Raw genomic sequence first — 17,091 nt, forward strand, 5'->3', positions numbered from 1 at the left:
TGAGAGATGTGAGCATCCTTACCGAGCCAGCTCCTGTTCAGGTACACCGACACGAACACTGGAGGAACCGTGAAGAAGTCCACCACTGAGTTCACCTCCAACCAGAACCACAGCTTATCATTGGCAGCAATAAACTGTGGAAATGAAGGGTTAGAGATGAGATTCACAGATTCCAAGTACATGGATAAGAGTGCAAATAAACAACATCTATATATTTTTTGTTTTACTTACACGGAGGCCAAAGTACAGCAAGAAGAAGACGTTGAACGCCATGTCGATCTGCAACGTGAAGTCTTTGTAGAAATTCTGACAGGACTCGATAGGACTATCAGACAGAGGGAGAAACAAAGTATGTTAATGTCTTACAAATACTGGCAATCAAGTGTGGAAAGGTTTGGATACATATCAATGTGGAATAAAGCATAAAAGTTGCATTCTTCTTTTCCTGAAAATGCATTTTTAAGATTTTCCAAAAGAAGAGGAACTTAAGTGTTGAAAAAAGTGCAATACTTGGTATTTTCCAATGGTTTTTCTGTTGAGAAAGGACATGCATTTATTGTCACACAAGCAAGAACTTGTCGAGATACCTGATTAACCCTTAAATAACTGCAAAACAATCTGTCTGATGCAGTATTACATAATGAGAATTCAGCTGTTTTCCTTTCAGGCCTGCATTTCCGATTTCATGGACAGCATTTCAGGGTATATATTAAGTCAAACATGATGGAAATGCAGAGCCAAGGCAGTACTTTAAGGGTTAAATGCATGCAGGGTTCATGTCCTCTTTTATGAAATCAGGCAGCCATAGCAAATGCTAGCAATGCAGTGAAGTCTCACCCTCAAAAAGCTTGTATCTGGCACAAAGAATTCAAATAAAGAGAAATAAATAACCAAGTAAATGTGATTGTAATAGGTTAGTAGGATTGGATTATAAAAAAGTATGACCTAGAATTAAAGAAAATATCCTTTTAAAATATTATTCACACCTAAAATGAAAAGACAGGTTTACTGTACATTCAAAATGGAACAATGTTAAACAGTGGATAAACTGTGAAATATATGTTGGATTAATGTATCACTTGAATGAACAGTTGAGTGGAATGAATAAAAATAGACAAGTTTTACGATGGAAAGAGTGATTGGTTAATTGTGTTAGTGCTGAAACAATTAGTCGATGAATCAGTTAATTGTTTGATAGAAAATTAGAATTATTTAAGTCTTTTATTCAACCAAAACATTGGTTCCAGCTTCTCAAATGTGATGATTTACTTTTTCTAGGTTTTATATCATAAACTTAATACTTTGGGTTTTGGACAAAACAAGACATTTGAAGACATCAACTCGGTTTTCATAATGTTTTGCATTTGTTTTTTTTTGTTGTTTTTTTTTACACAAAACAGTAAATTAAAAAAACATTATCTATAGATCGATTGATAATGAAAATAATCATTAGTTGCGGCACTAAAGCAGTGGTTCCCAACCTGAGGTTCCGGACCTCTCCACAGAGTCACAAGGTAAGTGAGGTGAGTAATATAGGACATAAAATAATTTAATTCTGCGACACAATTTTTTTTTTGTTTCTCAGAAAAAAAATGACTCAGCTTTTTATGTGAATTACAGGATTGTTTAACCTCATCAGTCCTAATCCAAGAAGGATAAATTGCTCTTTGGTCTCCAATATTTGTGTACAAATGCGACTTTGGACGAGGGGTCACAGAGAGACATTGCTTCATTTCCACTGGTAACAAGATGAAAAGGTTGGGAACCAACTTCCCAGAGCACAGGTTATTGTGAATCATGCCTGTCATTATTCCTCAGTCTTTCTGCTCTGCAGCATATTAGTGCCAAGCAGGTTCCTCTCATACATTTAGTTAGTTTGTTTCCATGCCTCTTTGTTTCACATTCACAAGGTTCACTAACGCACACCTCATCACTCTACAGCAACAATCTCCCCTGTGCTGTTTAATACCACTCGGATTAAAACAAATTGCTTTGGTTATGTAAAAAAAAAAAAATTCTAATAGACTCTAGACAACTGTCCTTGTGGAGTTCATGAGGTGAGATTAAAATACCTCTGGGATTATTTTTAACTGATCTGATGCAGAGCAGTGACAGTTGATCTTCTGGTTGATGATCATGGAGACTGAAACTATCCTCATCGACCTTACACAACCCATCACATCTCATCCTGGGTCTGACCAACGCAGTATTTACAAAAAGGCTGACCAGCAGACAGAATATTAGTCCAGCTAGGCTGCATTATTTTAACCCTCAAGTGTGAACTGGACTTGTTATTCCACTGTATTTGGGTGTGTCCAAAAGTGATTTCTTCAATAAAATGTTCTATAATGCATGCTTTATCCCATCACTGTGTACTCTGAATATTTAGCATTTATGACCACAAGAAACTGAGAGATCTTTATTAACTTAACACACCATGTTCATGGAAAAAAGAGCACATTTCTAAAATTGTCTTGTCTTTAAGAAGATATTTTACAAAAAAATTAGCTTGATAAGTTTTAAGGAAATTTGTCATACCTTTTAAAAACACTTATTTGACAAGAACTGATGTTTTGAATGTATGTTTCCCCCCTTCTGTTTTTATCTTATCAGCTCTTTAGCAAGTTTTGTTTAGTTTTTTCTCTTTTATGCAACCCAAGTGGTTACATTTAACTTAATCATAACATTCAATTGTCTTGCGTCTAGATCATTTCTCAGTTTCTCAATAAAGATAAAGAAAAATCAACCCTAACCCGTCTTCTGTCAGGTACTTCTAAGAATAGTCCCAACATGCTAGATAGTTCTGCCCTCATTCGCCGTAATGACACGTCATCCCAGCAAATCCCTGTCATAGCAGGGTGACAGACCATATAGCGGAGGCAGACCTGCAGTGCTAAATAATTGAGTTCCAGTATAGGCCTGGTTCGGAAGAGGACTAAGCCTGTTATGGATCACAAACCCTCCCTGCCCACAGTAGCTCTGGTCTCGCTCTCCCTAATTCACACTTAGATCAAACAGGACAGAACAGCTCACAGGTAGGAGACCTGAATGTTCTCTGGTGGCACTGCACATGATTTACAGCCTTAATGGTCAAGAAAAGCTGAATCCATTGAGGTTTTTTTTTTTAACCAGGTGTAAAAAAAAGTATTCTGTCACAAGTTTCTGTGCTGATACCTTACATTGAGGAATATAAATTCTACATAGCAAGTGTATTCATTATTTATTGTGTAAAATTAGTCAAATGTCTAAGTGTACTGTTAAGGGGTTCCAGTTGCAGTGACAAAAGTGTTCCATCTAGCAGCTAAAAGAGAGAGACTATTTTTCGCTGGAGTTGGTGGAGACTAAAACGGAAGAAAAAGGTTGGTTAGCCTACTAATTGACTTAAATTCACTACAGACAGAAACACAACTCCAAAACACTTCCACTTTTTCCACAGGGGGCACCAGAATGAACACTAAAGGTCCCTTGTAGCTGCTTCAATTTAAAGATATAATTTTGATACAATAATATGCCTAGCTGTGGGTTTGTCAGCTTGTTATGGAGCTTTTCTGCCCCCCAACGGCCACATAAATCAATGAATGAAACAAGAAGAAGTATCTTAAACTAGACTGAGAGTCTGACCAAGTATTAAACACCTTGTGCTACAGACACAATTTGTTCAGTACTTATGATTTGACACCCAGCTCTACTTTAACATTGATGGAACAAGGAACAGTGTGGTGTTTATCTAGACTTACAAATTGCATGGGACTACATGGAAGCATAGGGTGCAAAGTAAGACATGACTACAGCTTTATGAAGGAAAACTCCCTTTGGGACCTAACCGGCTTCTTCATCTCTGTGCAGCTCATAGCTTGAGCTCTTTCTCTACGAATCTAAGTGGGTCTTCTGTGTTTATGTCTCTCTCTGTGTCACTTCCAGCAAGATCAGCCTGTCCATCATATAGCAGCCTCAGCAGCCCCACAGGACTAATTACAGGAAGGGCTGTATCTATTGCAGTCTGCTGCCACTTAGAGGCACGCAAGAGAGCAGCTAACTGGCTGCTCTTTGGCTTTAAGTACTGGGCTTGTTGGGTTGACAGCTAGTGAAAAAACTATTGGCTGAATAATAGAAAGACCTGGACAAGACTGAATGAAAACTGGGACAAAGAGCCTTATAGGAATATGAATATAAGTCATCGAACAGGTGGTGCAGCATCATTTAGTAATTGTGTTTTTAACAATGCCCCTTCTTATGTGTGAAAAGGTTAAAGACAGAGGTCGTAGGTCATCCTTCATCAGTTGAAAGGTATCGGGCGCCGCTACGAGCAAGTTCTGAGAACGGGAGGCCACAGATGGCATTGGTGAGGATGTAACTCTACCTGAGCTTGTCCAGATAATGAAATGAGATCATGCTCACAAACCACATCAGAGCAAGCCAAGCCCTCAGCTGTATGCAGTCTTATGAAATAACAAATAACCTGAATGCCTGCCTCCAGGACCATCAGTCAGATTATGTGAGTTTACAGCCCATTTTCTGTGCCTTAACTTTACTCCCAGTGGAGACTCCCTTTGGGTTTGATAAAAGCCCCCCCAAAAAAAGCTTTTATCCTGGTGTGTTTTTATTCTGTTTCTTTAATGGCACATCCTGCCCAACACCACCAAGCAGCAGTAACAGTATACTGTCGCGCATGGAGCTAAAAGGGTCTTCCGCTTCCTCTAGGTTGATGAGCGATGTTGATTGTTTTGAACAGGAACTTTGGGCTTTCCTGCCTGTTTGAGGGTCTGATCCTTTCATTACAGAGATTAAGCAAATTTCATCTGCGAGTACTGGCGGTTTGTCAGCAGAGATCGCCAGTAAGCTCGGAGCAGTTTACCTGAAAGGGGATTGGATAAAAGGAAGTATGTGTTCTCAAACACCATACAGAGCAAAAAGCACTCAACGTTATTAAGGCTAGAGCTTCAATATATGCACTATATGAGGATTTATGAGTGTATATGAACCAGTTAATGGCTGAGGTCTCCAAGGCTAATCTAAATCATACAATACATACAATTTTCCAACAAACCATTATAATTTTTAACTTCAGGATTTTAGTCTTTTAGACTGCAATAAAACAATAATACATACAGTATAATTAGTACATTTCTATATTTCTCTGAGAGAACTATAAATAGTTTAAAGCTAAAAGAATAAAAACACCTTCAGACAAACTCAGCTTCTTGATTTCTCTTAAATTTCTCAGTCCATCCATCTTCAGACCACTTCCAGTTTACTCAGCATTTAATTTACACAGCCACATTGGATCTAATAGCCAACTGGACGCTGATAAATGACAAAGGTAGCCTGGAAAGTAGTTAATTATTCCAAATTTTCTGCAGTGGAACAGGTTAAAACAGGGTTAATTGTCACCTATACCCCAGAGTAGCAACAGTAGTTAAGTACAATGATTTAAGTAAAAGAAAATACTTACTCAGAGGAATCTATGAAGTATATAACAAGGGCTCCAATGCTGAGAGCAAATACGAGCACCACCTGGAAGAAAGAAAAAGAAAAACAATTTTACTTTTAATTTGTGGGATATGGAGGAGTTAACAAGATTTAAAAAATTGCCTTTTTAAAAAAAAATTTTATAGCATACCTTTTTTAATGTGCACTTTTATAACCAAGTTATTTAAACACAGAAAAAAAATTGATCACTGTGAGATAAAATGGAATATTAGCAAATGTAGTTAAAAGTAAGTATTCAAATAATGTTAAATATTTTAAAACACATGATTAAATTATATTTTTTAAAGCTGCAACGATTAGTCAATTACTGTGCGATTATTCTAAATTAAATGTAATGTAATACGTATATTTTTTATAATTGGAAATTGAATATCTTTGCATTTTAGACTGATGGTTGGACAAAATTAGACATTTGAAGACAACTCAGGCTCAGGAAATGTGTCAAAAAGCACACTATTCAGTGTTTTCTGAAATTTTACAGACTAAACAATTAATAAATAAAGTGATTATTGGTTGCAGCTCTATATCTTTTATTCTACAACTTATTTTCTCAGACAACTTGTGTCAACCGTGTCACTCCATGTTAAGGAGTGTAGCAAATGTTTAATGTCTGTTAATGAGCATCGACAGACCTTGATGCATCTCGTAAAGCCTGTTATAATTGTGTTAAATAAACCAGAAAGAAAGAGTCACAGTTTGAAACAGCAGTGTCACAAACAGACTCATCAGTTACTGTACATACGACGGTGTAAATAAATACACAAGAGCTCGGCTCATCATGTAAATTGGCAGCGGAAGAGTGGGCGAGGTGACAGAACGTGGCTTCAGCTTTCACAGACACAAACAAGGAAGGATGCAGCAGCAGAGCCCGAAGCTTTCGGCGGCCACAGTGGAGCAGCACGATAATAAAAAAACAGGGTATTGCTTTTAGTCTGTCACTCTTCCTTTCTGCAGGGGGAGATGCTGCTGAATAAACTGAAGCCCGGAGCAGACGGGGAGGCTGGTTGCAGGGTGATAAACATGAGATCCAGGGGTGTTAGTGAACAAAGAAAGAGTTGTCAGGTGACAGCTCTGACACTAACAGAGCTTAGGTGAAACCTAACAACTGTCAGGAATACCACAGGAAATTAGGCTTAAATGTAAATACAAATAGTTAAGTGGGAAATAAACAAATAAGAATATCTAGATATTTAGAGATAAAATAGTCCTTTCCATCAATGTTACCTGCAGGAATCTCACCTGACACAACGCTGCTGTCACTGAGAATCACACAGAAACATTCAAAAGTGACTGCTGTCATGTTGCGTTTGTCCAACCAGAGAAGAAGGTGGAAGATTATCAGAAATGGAGGGCAGATAACAAAATCTCTGTTACCTAACTAGAACATACTTATCACAAAGTAGGCTAAAAAGAAACTAAACCACAACACGGCTCAGGAGTTTATACATTTCACATTTTGCAATGCAGCTGTTACAAAACATGCTTTCTGCCATTTGGCTTAGAAAAGACCTAGATTTTTAATTCTTTAAAACTAATGTACAGTATCATCAATTGATATTTAAAAGTCAAAAGGCACAGAAGCTCTTTAATACTGTTGCAAAATGAGTGTCCTAATTTTCCTTTTAAAAGCCAGTGCTTATGTAGACTAGGGCTTGACCCAGAGAGACACAGACACGAACAGGAAGGTTTCTGCCAGACAGAAGAACAAATGTTTTACATCCTGAAATACACTACCAGGTTTTCTCAGCCCTACCTGGCTTCCATCTATTTAGAAATGACACAATGGCCATCCAGAAAAAGAAGCCAATGGGCATCCATAATGAATGAGCTCAGCCTAAGTCATTTCCATGATGTGAAATTGTATTGTCAACCTGCAACCGCTGATGGCTCCGTAATGACAAAAAGCGCCCGCATGCATTTTTAATCGACCCTTCTCCTTTGAAAGCCAGAAAATCTCTTTATGCCTCTGACCATCCCAGTTTAGAAACTAGAAACAGTGTTGGTTGCAACCCTAGAAATGCTAATGCTGCGGCAGAGGAAGATCCAGTGATGGCAGTAAATAAAAGACGCAGACTGTAACATAGAGAGGGCAGTCATGACTGGGTTTGTCAATGAGTTGACAGCAGATGCTTCCAGCATTCATCATGCATCTCAGTCACCGGATAATGATGCATCACATCTGTATTTTCAGCCACATTCAGCCATTTGCGGGCAGATGGCTCCACCCACAAGGGGGCACAGTGAGCACAGACTCACAGAGAGGACCTACCACTGCATGATGACCAAGAGACATACTCAGTCCAATTTTCATTTATTTCACTTAATGTCATTGCCAGTTACAAAGGGGAAATTACATTGCGATAAAAGAAAATGCAAATATTTCCTTTCAAATGTAACAATAATCATTCACCGCTAGGAAGGAAATCAGTTTTTAAAAAATGCTTTGAGTGTTCAAGAAACTGTCAGAAATAAAATAAAAAATGTCTTGAGTCTGTCAGAGCAAGTAGCAAGTAATTTGAAACAAGTCTGACTCACGTTTCAGGTAAATTGAGAAGTTAGATCTCAAGACTGTCAAAGCAAATCTCAAATCATTGGAGACAGGCCCAAGTCTTAAACGTACAATACCAGTATGAAATTTCTCCCGATAAGGGGTCTCACATCAAAACAATAACAAAAGACAAAGTTGGATGACATTTTGAAGTAGCGTGAGATCATGGGAGTGAGCCGAGCTGCTGCTAACATTAGCTGAGCTTGTTTCTCCGGTAACGATAATAAGATGACTAAAATCCTTTGTCCGGTTAAAGTATATTGTAAAAATGTGGCTTAAAACTGACACGTGCAAATGTGACAGACGACAAAGGAAATCTGTAATTTTATTCAAGTAATGGTGAGAAAGTTTGAACATTGTTGGAAACATTTGGGATAAGGTCAGAACACAACTCAACAAATATAATATAGGTGTAGCGTTTATAGACATTTTGATGCAGAAATGTTACATATAATAGCTCTAAATCATTTATGACAAGTCCAAGGAAAGTCTCAGATGTTATCTCAAGTCATTCAAGACAAGTAAAAGCCAAGTCTTCATAAGCAAAATGTGTTGAAATGACACAGCATTTAAAAATGTTCCTTTCAAATATGTGTTAATAATTTCTTTAATTAAAAATTAAAAATTAAAAGTTATTATAATATATAATCCAAAAAATATATATTCAAGTAGTTCTATCACTATTTGATTTATTTTATTTGCTGCTAACAATTAGAATTCTTCTAGGTCCACTCTTAAAGCAGATTATAATACCACCAATGATCCTGTTTGTGATGTACAGTATGTCACGGCCCTGCAGAAAGCACCGGCAGATCTCAAGCATTCAGAATTCAACCTGCGAACATCAGAGAACCCACTCATGCTCCTCCACTCTTCCTGGAGTGTGACTCACCATCGACCAGTGTGAATAACCTGCCAAAGAAAACAGGAACTTCACTTGGGCAGAATAATTACTTTTACTGTGGGGAGAGAGCTCAAAGCCCGAGGTGGTGTCACCCTCACTGATATTTCACATTAAAATGACTTTTTTTTGTAGTTAAAGGTTGACATGGAGGGAAATGACATATGTTTAAAATTAATAATGGGAACTAATGATGATTTTAGCACTGAAATATAGTATTAAAGATACTGTTGGCTTTATTATTGAGAAATTAAAAAACTTAATATAAAGACAATCAATATTAGGATTTTAGTTGCGTGAAAGTTAACTTTCTTTAACAAATTATGACTAATAAGGATTCCTTTATTTCTCAGACAGAAATCTACAAAATATATTTTTTCTTATATTTTCTTTATCAAATTGTAGAATAATTTCTGAGGTCAGGTATAAACTGTGCAAAACAATGTATGTTTCCTTTTCTCTTTAAAAGTGAAATCAAAGTCTTCGTGCCTTGATACCACGATTAATAACACGATTCATTTTTGATCTCACAGATTTGAATATTAACATATTTGTATCTGGATTTAACTGTCTCGTGATATATCTTCACATTCCTAATGAGAATGCAAAACTATCATCATTTGTGTTGTCTGGTTTACCATCGTCATTACTGATGAGGGCTCATTGAGATTCAGGAAAGGTAGAATTGTGTTTTACAAAATATGCAGTGGGTGGTTGTGTTACTCTGTGAGCTGCAGTATCTAAAAACAGGATTCAGGAGAACCAGGGGTCAGTTTGTTCCATATTCCCCTAAAGCCTGTGGTCAGCGTGAGATCAAAGCTGTCATTGGTGGGATGCCAGAGGTTTGTGTGTGCAGTCGACTGATTGAGTCTTTGTTTAAGTAAACCTGTCCAGTCAGAGCTCCATTTTCCTGAGCGTCACATCCAGTTCATGCACTTTAACTGTGTGCAACTTAAATGTTCATAGTAGCAGAAATCCCTGACCTGGTGTTCCTCATGGGTGACTGTCTGACCCACAGCAGCTTCCCCAGGAACACAGCGCTGCTTTCCAAAATTAAATGACCCGAGGACTATCCTGGTGAATTCCAGACGGCCGATCTGTCTGTCCTCAAGTGCCACTTTGATTAATAAGGCATCTTGGACATAATGGCACACACATAAATACAGAAGTGCACAATAGAGGAGAAAAAAAAATCAAGTGCAATTACAGACTGTGATATGAATGGCAACACAAGTGGACGTCCATTTTTCTTGTTCAGATTTCTATTTCAGAACTTGAAACCAAGTTTTGAGTGGCAGAGTGGTACTCAGCTCAGAATTTCCTCAGTTTTAATCAATACAGATTTTTTTCTCTGGCATGAATATTGATTTATTCAGGTCATGAATTCTAGGCAGCAAATGCTTCAGTCAGAAACTGACTGTTTCCCTCCATAAAAACTACAGTGCAGACTTGTAAATGTGTAAATCACAGGATTATTGTAAATTCATTATACTATATTGTTATGTTCTGGAGCGACTGGGAATCACCCTGCAAAGATACAAATCCTCACTCGTTAACTTTACTACAAAATCACTTAATTAGATGTATTTTGTTTTGATCAGCTTTAGAGCAGCTGTAAATGTGTCATGGCCTTGAATTGCGAGAGACACCTTGGTCATCATAACTGTCCTCACTAACTAGACTTTTGTTTACCGTGCTCCTGCACAGTTTATCCTTCGCCCAGGGTGATAACAGCAAATTAGCATGTTTACGACAACAGCCATAAACGTGATCGACTGTAGCCCTGACAAACACGGACACTGAATGAACATTTGAGACATTTACAGTGCCATTACTGTTGAACTTCTTTATAGCTGACAGCACATGCGGCAGGGCGTCTGTGACACGTGAGGCAACTTCAGCTCTACAATATCAAGCTGTTGATGTTATTGTTTCCATATTTTCAGCTTTGGAAAACAGCATTGGTTGCTAGAGCACCACGATGAATAACGGCCACTGACCTCTTTATAACCTTTTGATGCTTCAAGGTTCACAACTGTCTATTTGGAGCACTTCCGAGTACACACAGAGCGTTTGTCAGGCCTGAAATAGGGCTACACAATAATGGCTAAAATACTAATCCTGATTATATTGCTAGATTTCAGTCGATCATTGTCAATCAGAATTAGTAGTCTTTGCTGATTAGGGTAAACAATTATTTAATGGCCCTTTTGTGTATAAACCTTGTGGCTATTTTCAAGTATGAACAAACTTAAAGATAACTTAAATTATTTTTCTATTAATAATGAATCAAATTACTTTTATGATGTGAACTCCACCACCATAAAAAGGAACTACAATACATCGAGAGTAGTACAGGACTATAAAACAGAAACTTAACTCTATATAAATGCTAATGATGTACCATTTATTGAGGCAAAAATGTAATAAGGTTGGTTAAACCAAAATAAAGTATATCATGAATCCTGCAGGTATTAAGTGTGGAACTAACTGTTAAAACCAGGCAACTTTTTCTACCTTTACTAACTATGGGCTTTATTGCAGATAGTTAAAAAATTGGTACCACTCCCACATCTGTACAGTAAATATTAGCCGTACCCAGTCTGAAGTTAACTTAGTTTAGCACAGACTGGAAACCGGGTGAAACAACTAGCCTGGCTCTATCCAAACAAACAACACACACTAAAAATGCCTACCAGCACTTCTAAAGCTCACCAATTAACAAGTTGTATGTTGTTTAATTAATCCATACAAAAAAAAAAAAAAAACGATTCACCGTTTTACAGAGGGTTATATTTCTTTACCAGGAGCAGTTGCCAGGCAACCATCAGAGACTCCGCTTCCAGCCAAAAGATACTCCGGCATATAACCCCCCCCCCCGTGAAATCCCAGTCTTTATGCTAGGCTTAGCTAACAGGCTGCAGGCTCCAACAACATATTTAACATACAGACATGAGAGTATAAATCTTTTCATCCAACTCTCAGAAAGAAGGTGAATACGTTTAAGTATTAAGTAAGTATTTTGATTGAACATAATCTCTAGGTGTTAGCATCATCTCGCTAGAACTCATCAAAAAGCAACTACCGACTTCTCCCGTCATTGGAGAATTGGAGCTCCAAACAGGGTCGAAAATTCAAAAAACAAGTCTAGAGACTGTTATGACTCACAAACTGATTGACAGGTCTTTTAATATGTGATCGGGTGACACTAGACATCAGCTAAATCCAAGTGGATTTCTGATGCTACCTGTCAGAATGAACAACCTCAGTCCTGTTCGTAAACAGCATCAAAAGATGCCTAAAATTCAAATTATAGTCTTCTAACAAAAGCAAAAAGGTTATTAAAATATATATTAGTCAAACTGTTCAAATATACAGGCGACTATAGGCTCTACCTGTAAGTTATATTGTTTAAAAAGTGACAGAATGGACCTTTAAGAGACAGCTGTGCCCTGTTAAGCTCAGACCTGCATTCACTGGTTGTGTCTGTATGTGCCCCATGCTTGTGGCGACAGGCAAAAACACAACATGCATACTGATCTTGGATGGTGCTCCTGAAGCCTGGCACCCTCCTCAAGCATGATCTTAATATAACCTACCCAGCATGTGCTTCATAAGCACTCTACGGCTTCATCTGCCGGAAAAAGAAATTATGATTAAACGGTCCGAATTACTGTGATCTGTGTTCGGTGTCACTGTCATGTGTTGCTGACAAGGTCACACACAGGAAGGGACAAACATAGACAGTTTCAAGGTCAATACCAGATCATTTCCAAAACAACATCCATAGTTAAGCAATAAAGGTCCAGTGTGTAATATTAAGAGGAAACATTGCCAGAAATGTTTTCATTACTGTATAATCACCTAAATATAGGAATCATTGTGTTTTTGTTACCTTAGAATAAGTCGTTTTTATCTACAGACGCATGGGGTCGCCTTCGATGGAGTCCGCCATGTTGAACAAACACTGGCTGTTGATGGGGTATTTTTCGTTTTTCGGCCACTGTAGTTTCTCTTACACATTTCACAGCCCGTACTCATTCCCAGGACGTCAAATAGATGCCAGCAGTGTTCAGGTGGTTGCTACACTCTGGTCCTTTAGGAACTATTTGTTCTCAACTCCTCACAGAAAGAAGTGACCATGACATAAACAACAAGCTTCACGTGAAACATTAATGGGAGTTCAAATCTGCACTGATCAATATGTGTATATATAAAAAATCACGATTATGTTGCTACATTTGAGTCGATGACTCTCAGCTCACAGTTTCGGTTTTATGGCTTGCAGCCTTACTGTTTTGGTTCACCCTCAGCGCTCTCGTCAGCATCATTTCCAGCAGCAACAGGCAGCTGTTTGATAAACCAACTGTATGCGACCTGCTCTGCAGTGTTGGTAGACACCTAAACGGAGCTAAAAGAATAAAGAATATTGGACTGAAATTCATCAGGTGGCACCCGACATGATGCACAACATGACGACAAATGAGTGTCTGTTGGATTTGTAGATAAGCAACTGTTTGCTAAAGGCGGGGACACACTTTACGAGCCGATTATGAGTGTAATTTGGCCGTGAAGATTGACTGGAACAAAGTTGGGCCTGGCGTGTTTTAGTCTGAGCTAGCTGGTGTTGACAGTCGGCAGATAAAATCATATAGAGTGTAATATGTAAAGAGTCTACTCTGAAGTCTTCAGATCCAGTCGCTGCCAGTTGTCCTCATAAAGATTTTTTAAACATGTCTGATATTTGTGACGGATGAGGTCTCCTGTGTGTGTCGCCATAAAACATCTTTGTGTTTAAGTTCATTCACCTCCAGTCAATTTCAGCACAGATTGCACCACATATAAACATTATAAACTGCCAGTTGCCTTCAATGTTTGTTTTAATACAAGAACACTCCGGTACTCACTGACCAGTCGTTCATTGTGTTGGCAATGCCCGATCTAGATGGACTTTGAATAAAACCAATACCCATTTTCTGAACAACAGCACTTTATCTGTGATTTTGTTTTGAGGGAGGAAGTTACTTCAGAAAAATACATATATTGCTGGACTGGAGACCAACTAGAATATTTGACAAGACCAATGGTCAAGTCCAAGTGCAAATATCAACTAGTCCAAGACAAGACAGATAGAAAAAAGGTCTCAAGTCCAAAACCAGGCTCGAGTACTACAGCACTGGATCCATGCTGATATCACCTATTATTCAATTTACATTTTGAGAAAATACTGAGGGGAAATGAGGCCTGACTATCCTATCTTCATTAGATTTCATCAGAGCAGGAAGCTTCATTCAGAGTACTGCATTGAGATATATAAATGCATCAGATCTATTTGAAAAAATAACTCTCAGCTTGGCAGAAAAGTGTGACATTACTCATCGTCAGACAAGATAACAATCAGATTGCATAATGGGCTGCAGTCACTGACGACAGCAGCAGAAGGACGACAAATATTATACAATCCCCAGACCTGTGTGGTAAGAAATAAGCTCATCATCGCGTACCATTCTGATCATGCCCGTGCTGTTTTGTCAATGTAGTGATTCATGACTGAAGCGAAGGACACAGAGCTGGATGGGTTCAATGTGTTAGTCTGCAAGCTACGGGATCAGTGACCCTGCCAGAGTTAGTTCTTCACCCTCTGGACTGGTTTTATCGAGGACATTAGACTGATCAGTATGAGTGACTGAAAGACCGCATTGAACCATATGGTTGCTGGCTTATTGCTGTAAAAAGCACATAAAACCTCCAGTTATGGCATTAAGCCTAAAAAATAAAGACATAAAGTTAATGTTTTCTTTTCTTAACTTTCATTTTTTGCACCAAGTACCATTTTTAGTGCCAAAGCTGATTCACATCTCTCTCTTTTTCCCTAGGTTATAGGCTCAAGTGCTGTTTCTAATCTCCATTTTGGCAGTGTTCAAATACACAAATCAAAGAATGTAATGTTTAGCAAGAACATGTATAGGGCATGGATGTCTCATAAAAACCATATGCTGCCACAGAAAAGTAAATAATAAAAATAAACAAATCACAATGGAGATTGCAGTGTAGGTCGGCTTTCCTCCCAGGAACAAACCACAAAGAGAACACAAACCCCAGTGGATGATTCTCTCTTGTATTAAGCTCAAGTAATGTAACACAATTTAAACAGTAACTTAACACCCCCTGAAAATCTTCTTACCACTTTGCTTCAGTAATGTGCAATGAAGTGCACTCCAGGGTACGTTTCATCTCTGACCACATAGGTAATGCCGAGTGCGTTCAGAGGTGAAACGAACTTAAAACTTCTGAACAAAGAAGACTTCGAAACTCTTTTCAGCCTGGTGTCACTTAATGTTACTCTTTTAAAAAAAAGGATAATTTGCCAAAGAACATTTTACACCATCTATTTGTGATGACCAAACAAACACAGGCAATCACATATTCCTGGTAGTTTGACTTTGTACTGTGAAGACCAGGTTACTACTGTTTACCTGAAAACTGTCCGGAAAAATAAAATCACTTATCACTGTGATAACATTCACAGAGTTGTAAAAATCCTCCCAAACGGTATTATAAACCACTGAAGGTTTATCAGACGGCAAAACTCCATCACTCCAGAGGTTTTAAAAGACACTGTTTGCTATATGTGGCATATATGTGATAATTATTTCATTCAGCATTGAATTGTACATTGTACGTGGAGAGAAATTAGAGTACAACATACAGTAGTAATAGAATAATGATTTTAAAACTTGATTTAATTCAGCTTAAACCAAACAATTCCTCTTTTTACTGGGAATCCCTGGAAATCCTTACAGACACACTGAATGTAATATTCAAGCCTTGTACTGCATCATGCCGAATATTCCCCAGGATGAGTACATTGTGCAGACAGCACCATCTCCTAAGCATGGCTTCATCAGTGGCTTTTCTTTTGTGCCTGCGACTTTCACACTCAAGAGTAAAACCGGTGGGTTTAAGGGATTTCTCTCTCATCTTGTCAATAAAGCAGATTATTCCTTTGTCTTCCAGGCTTCCAGTGGAGCCGCATGCAGCTGCTTCCACATCATTAGGAATCACTACCAGCATTACGGCAGCTCCAAAGGGATAGACCTGCTATTCAGTAATAACATCATCATTTCAGAATCTGGGTATATCCGCCTCTACAGAGAACCAACAGCAGAATTTACAAGCAATTGAACACAGCTAGCAGGCAGCTGCAGCAATAATAAATGTATGTGCACATAACTTGTTCTGTTCATTTCACATGATGTGTCGTTGTTACCTAAAATTGGAGATGAATGTCTTGCCTGACATTTAAGAGACCTTTACTAATAAAAAACCTCTGACCTACACCCATACCACAACAGTCCTCTGATTTGATTTATTTATGGATCACCTGAATAAATCACATTGAATCCAAAAGGTTAACATGTTAAAGTGAGAACATCTGTTTCAAACAACAAAAATATATCAGATTACAGCATAAAAATCTATCAAAGTCAACTAACATAAAGGGCTTGATCCCACTAGGATTTACCACGGCAAAAGTTTGGACCAAAATAAATGAATTTAAGTTGATTCCCTTGTAGAAACAAAATAAACTTGCATGTTTGCTTTCAAGTTCAACTCGCGAACATGGAAAATCATTCTACTTACTTATTACATTTAGCAATACTGTGCAAAATTCGAACATTGTTTTTGGTGATTATGAGAGACACTACAGGAACATTCCTGGTGCAGGAGTTTCGGGTAGCTCATTAGAAGTTTTCAGTCCAGCTGGGAGGCACAGAGCCTGCCTGGAGCTGTTGCAATGGTAGCCACAATACTACTGCACTCAGCTGCGGAGGGACCGAGAACGCAAACGTTAACAGACGCCTTCGCTGATGTCAGCAGGAGAGACCAACGTTGCACGCGAGGGACAAGGCCAGTATGGAAAATAAAAATGTCTGGAGTTTATACTTTGAGACACAACATCTGTGCTTTCTTCTTTCGCTTTTTCCTTTTCTAAACTCTCCAAACACACCATCCCAAACTATGTGTGTCAATTTGAGTCTTTAAAAACATTGAGGATGTACTTAAATTTAAATATTCTCTTGCCTAAACGGAAGGGTTTGTACATTTATTTTAGGCAGATATGACAACATTGAATGAGTAACGTAAAGTT

The 17,091-nt window shown here is 38.2% G+C and overlaps 1 protein-coding gene across 16 annotated transcripts in view; it reads right to left on the reverse strand.

Moving 5' to 3' along the window:
• The window catches only part of LOC127372961 (calcium-activated potassium channel subunit alpha-1), an 83,412-nt gene that overhangs the window by 45,041 nt on the left and 21,280 nt on the right, over positions 1-17,091 (reverse strand). For all 16 annotated transcript variants that reach the window (XM_051416916.1, XM_051416915.1, XM_051416917.1 and 13 more), the window contains exons 3-5: positions 5,453-5,514; positions 232-325; positions 23-134 (exon numbers count right to left, since the gene is read on the reverse strand). In XM_051416916.1, coding sequence (XP_051272876.1) covers positions 23-134; positions 232-325; positions 5,453-5,514 — 268 coding nt within the window. The remainder of the gene's footprint in view (positions 1-22; positions 135-231; positions 326-5,452; positions 5,515-17,091) is intronic.

The sequence above is a fragment of the Dicentrarchus labrax genome, unplaced genomic scaffold, assembly GCF_905237075.1.
Source record: "Dicentrarchus labrax unplaced genomic scaffold, dlabrax2021, whole genome shotgun sequence".
Classification (NCBI taxonomy): Eukaryota; Metazoa; Chordata; class Actinopteri; family Moronidae; genus Dicentrarchus; species Dicentrarchus labrax.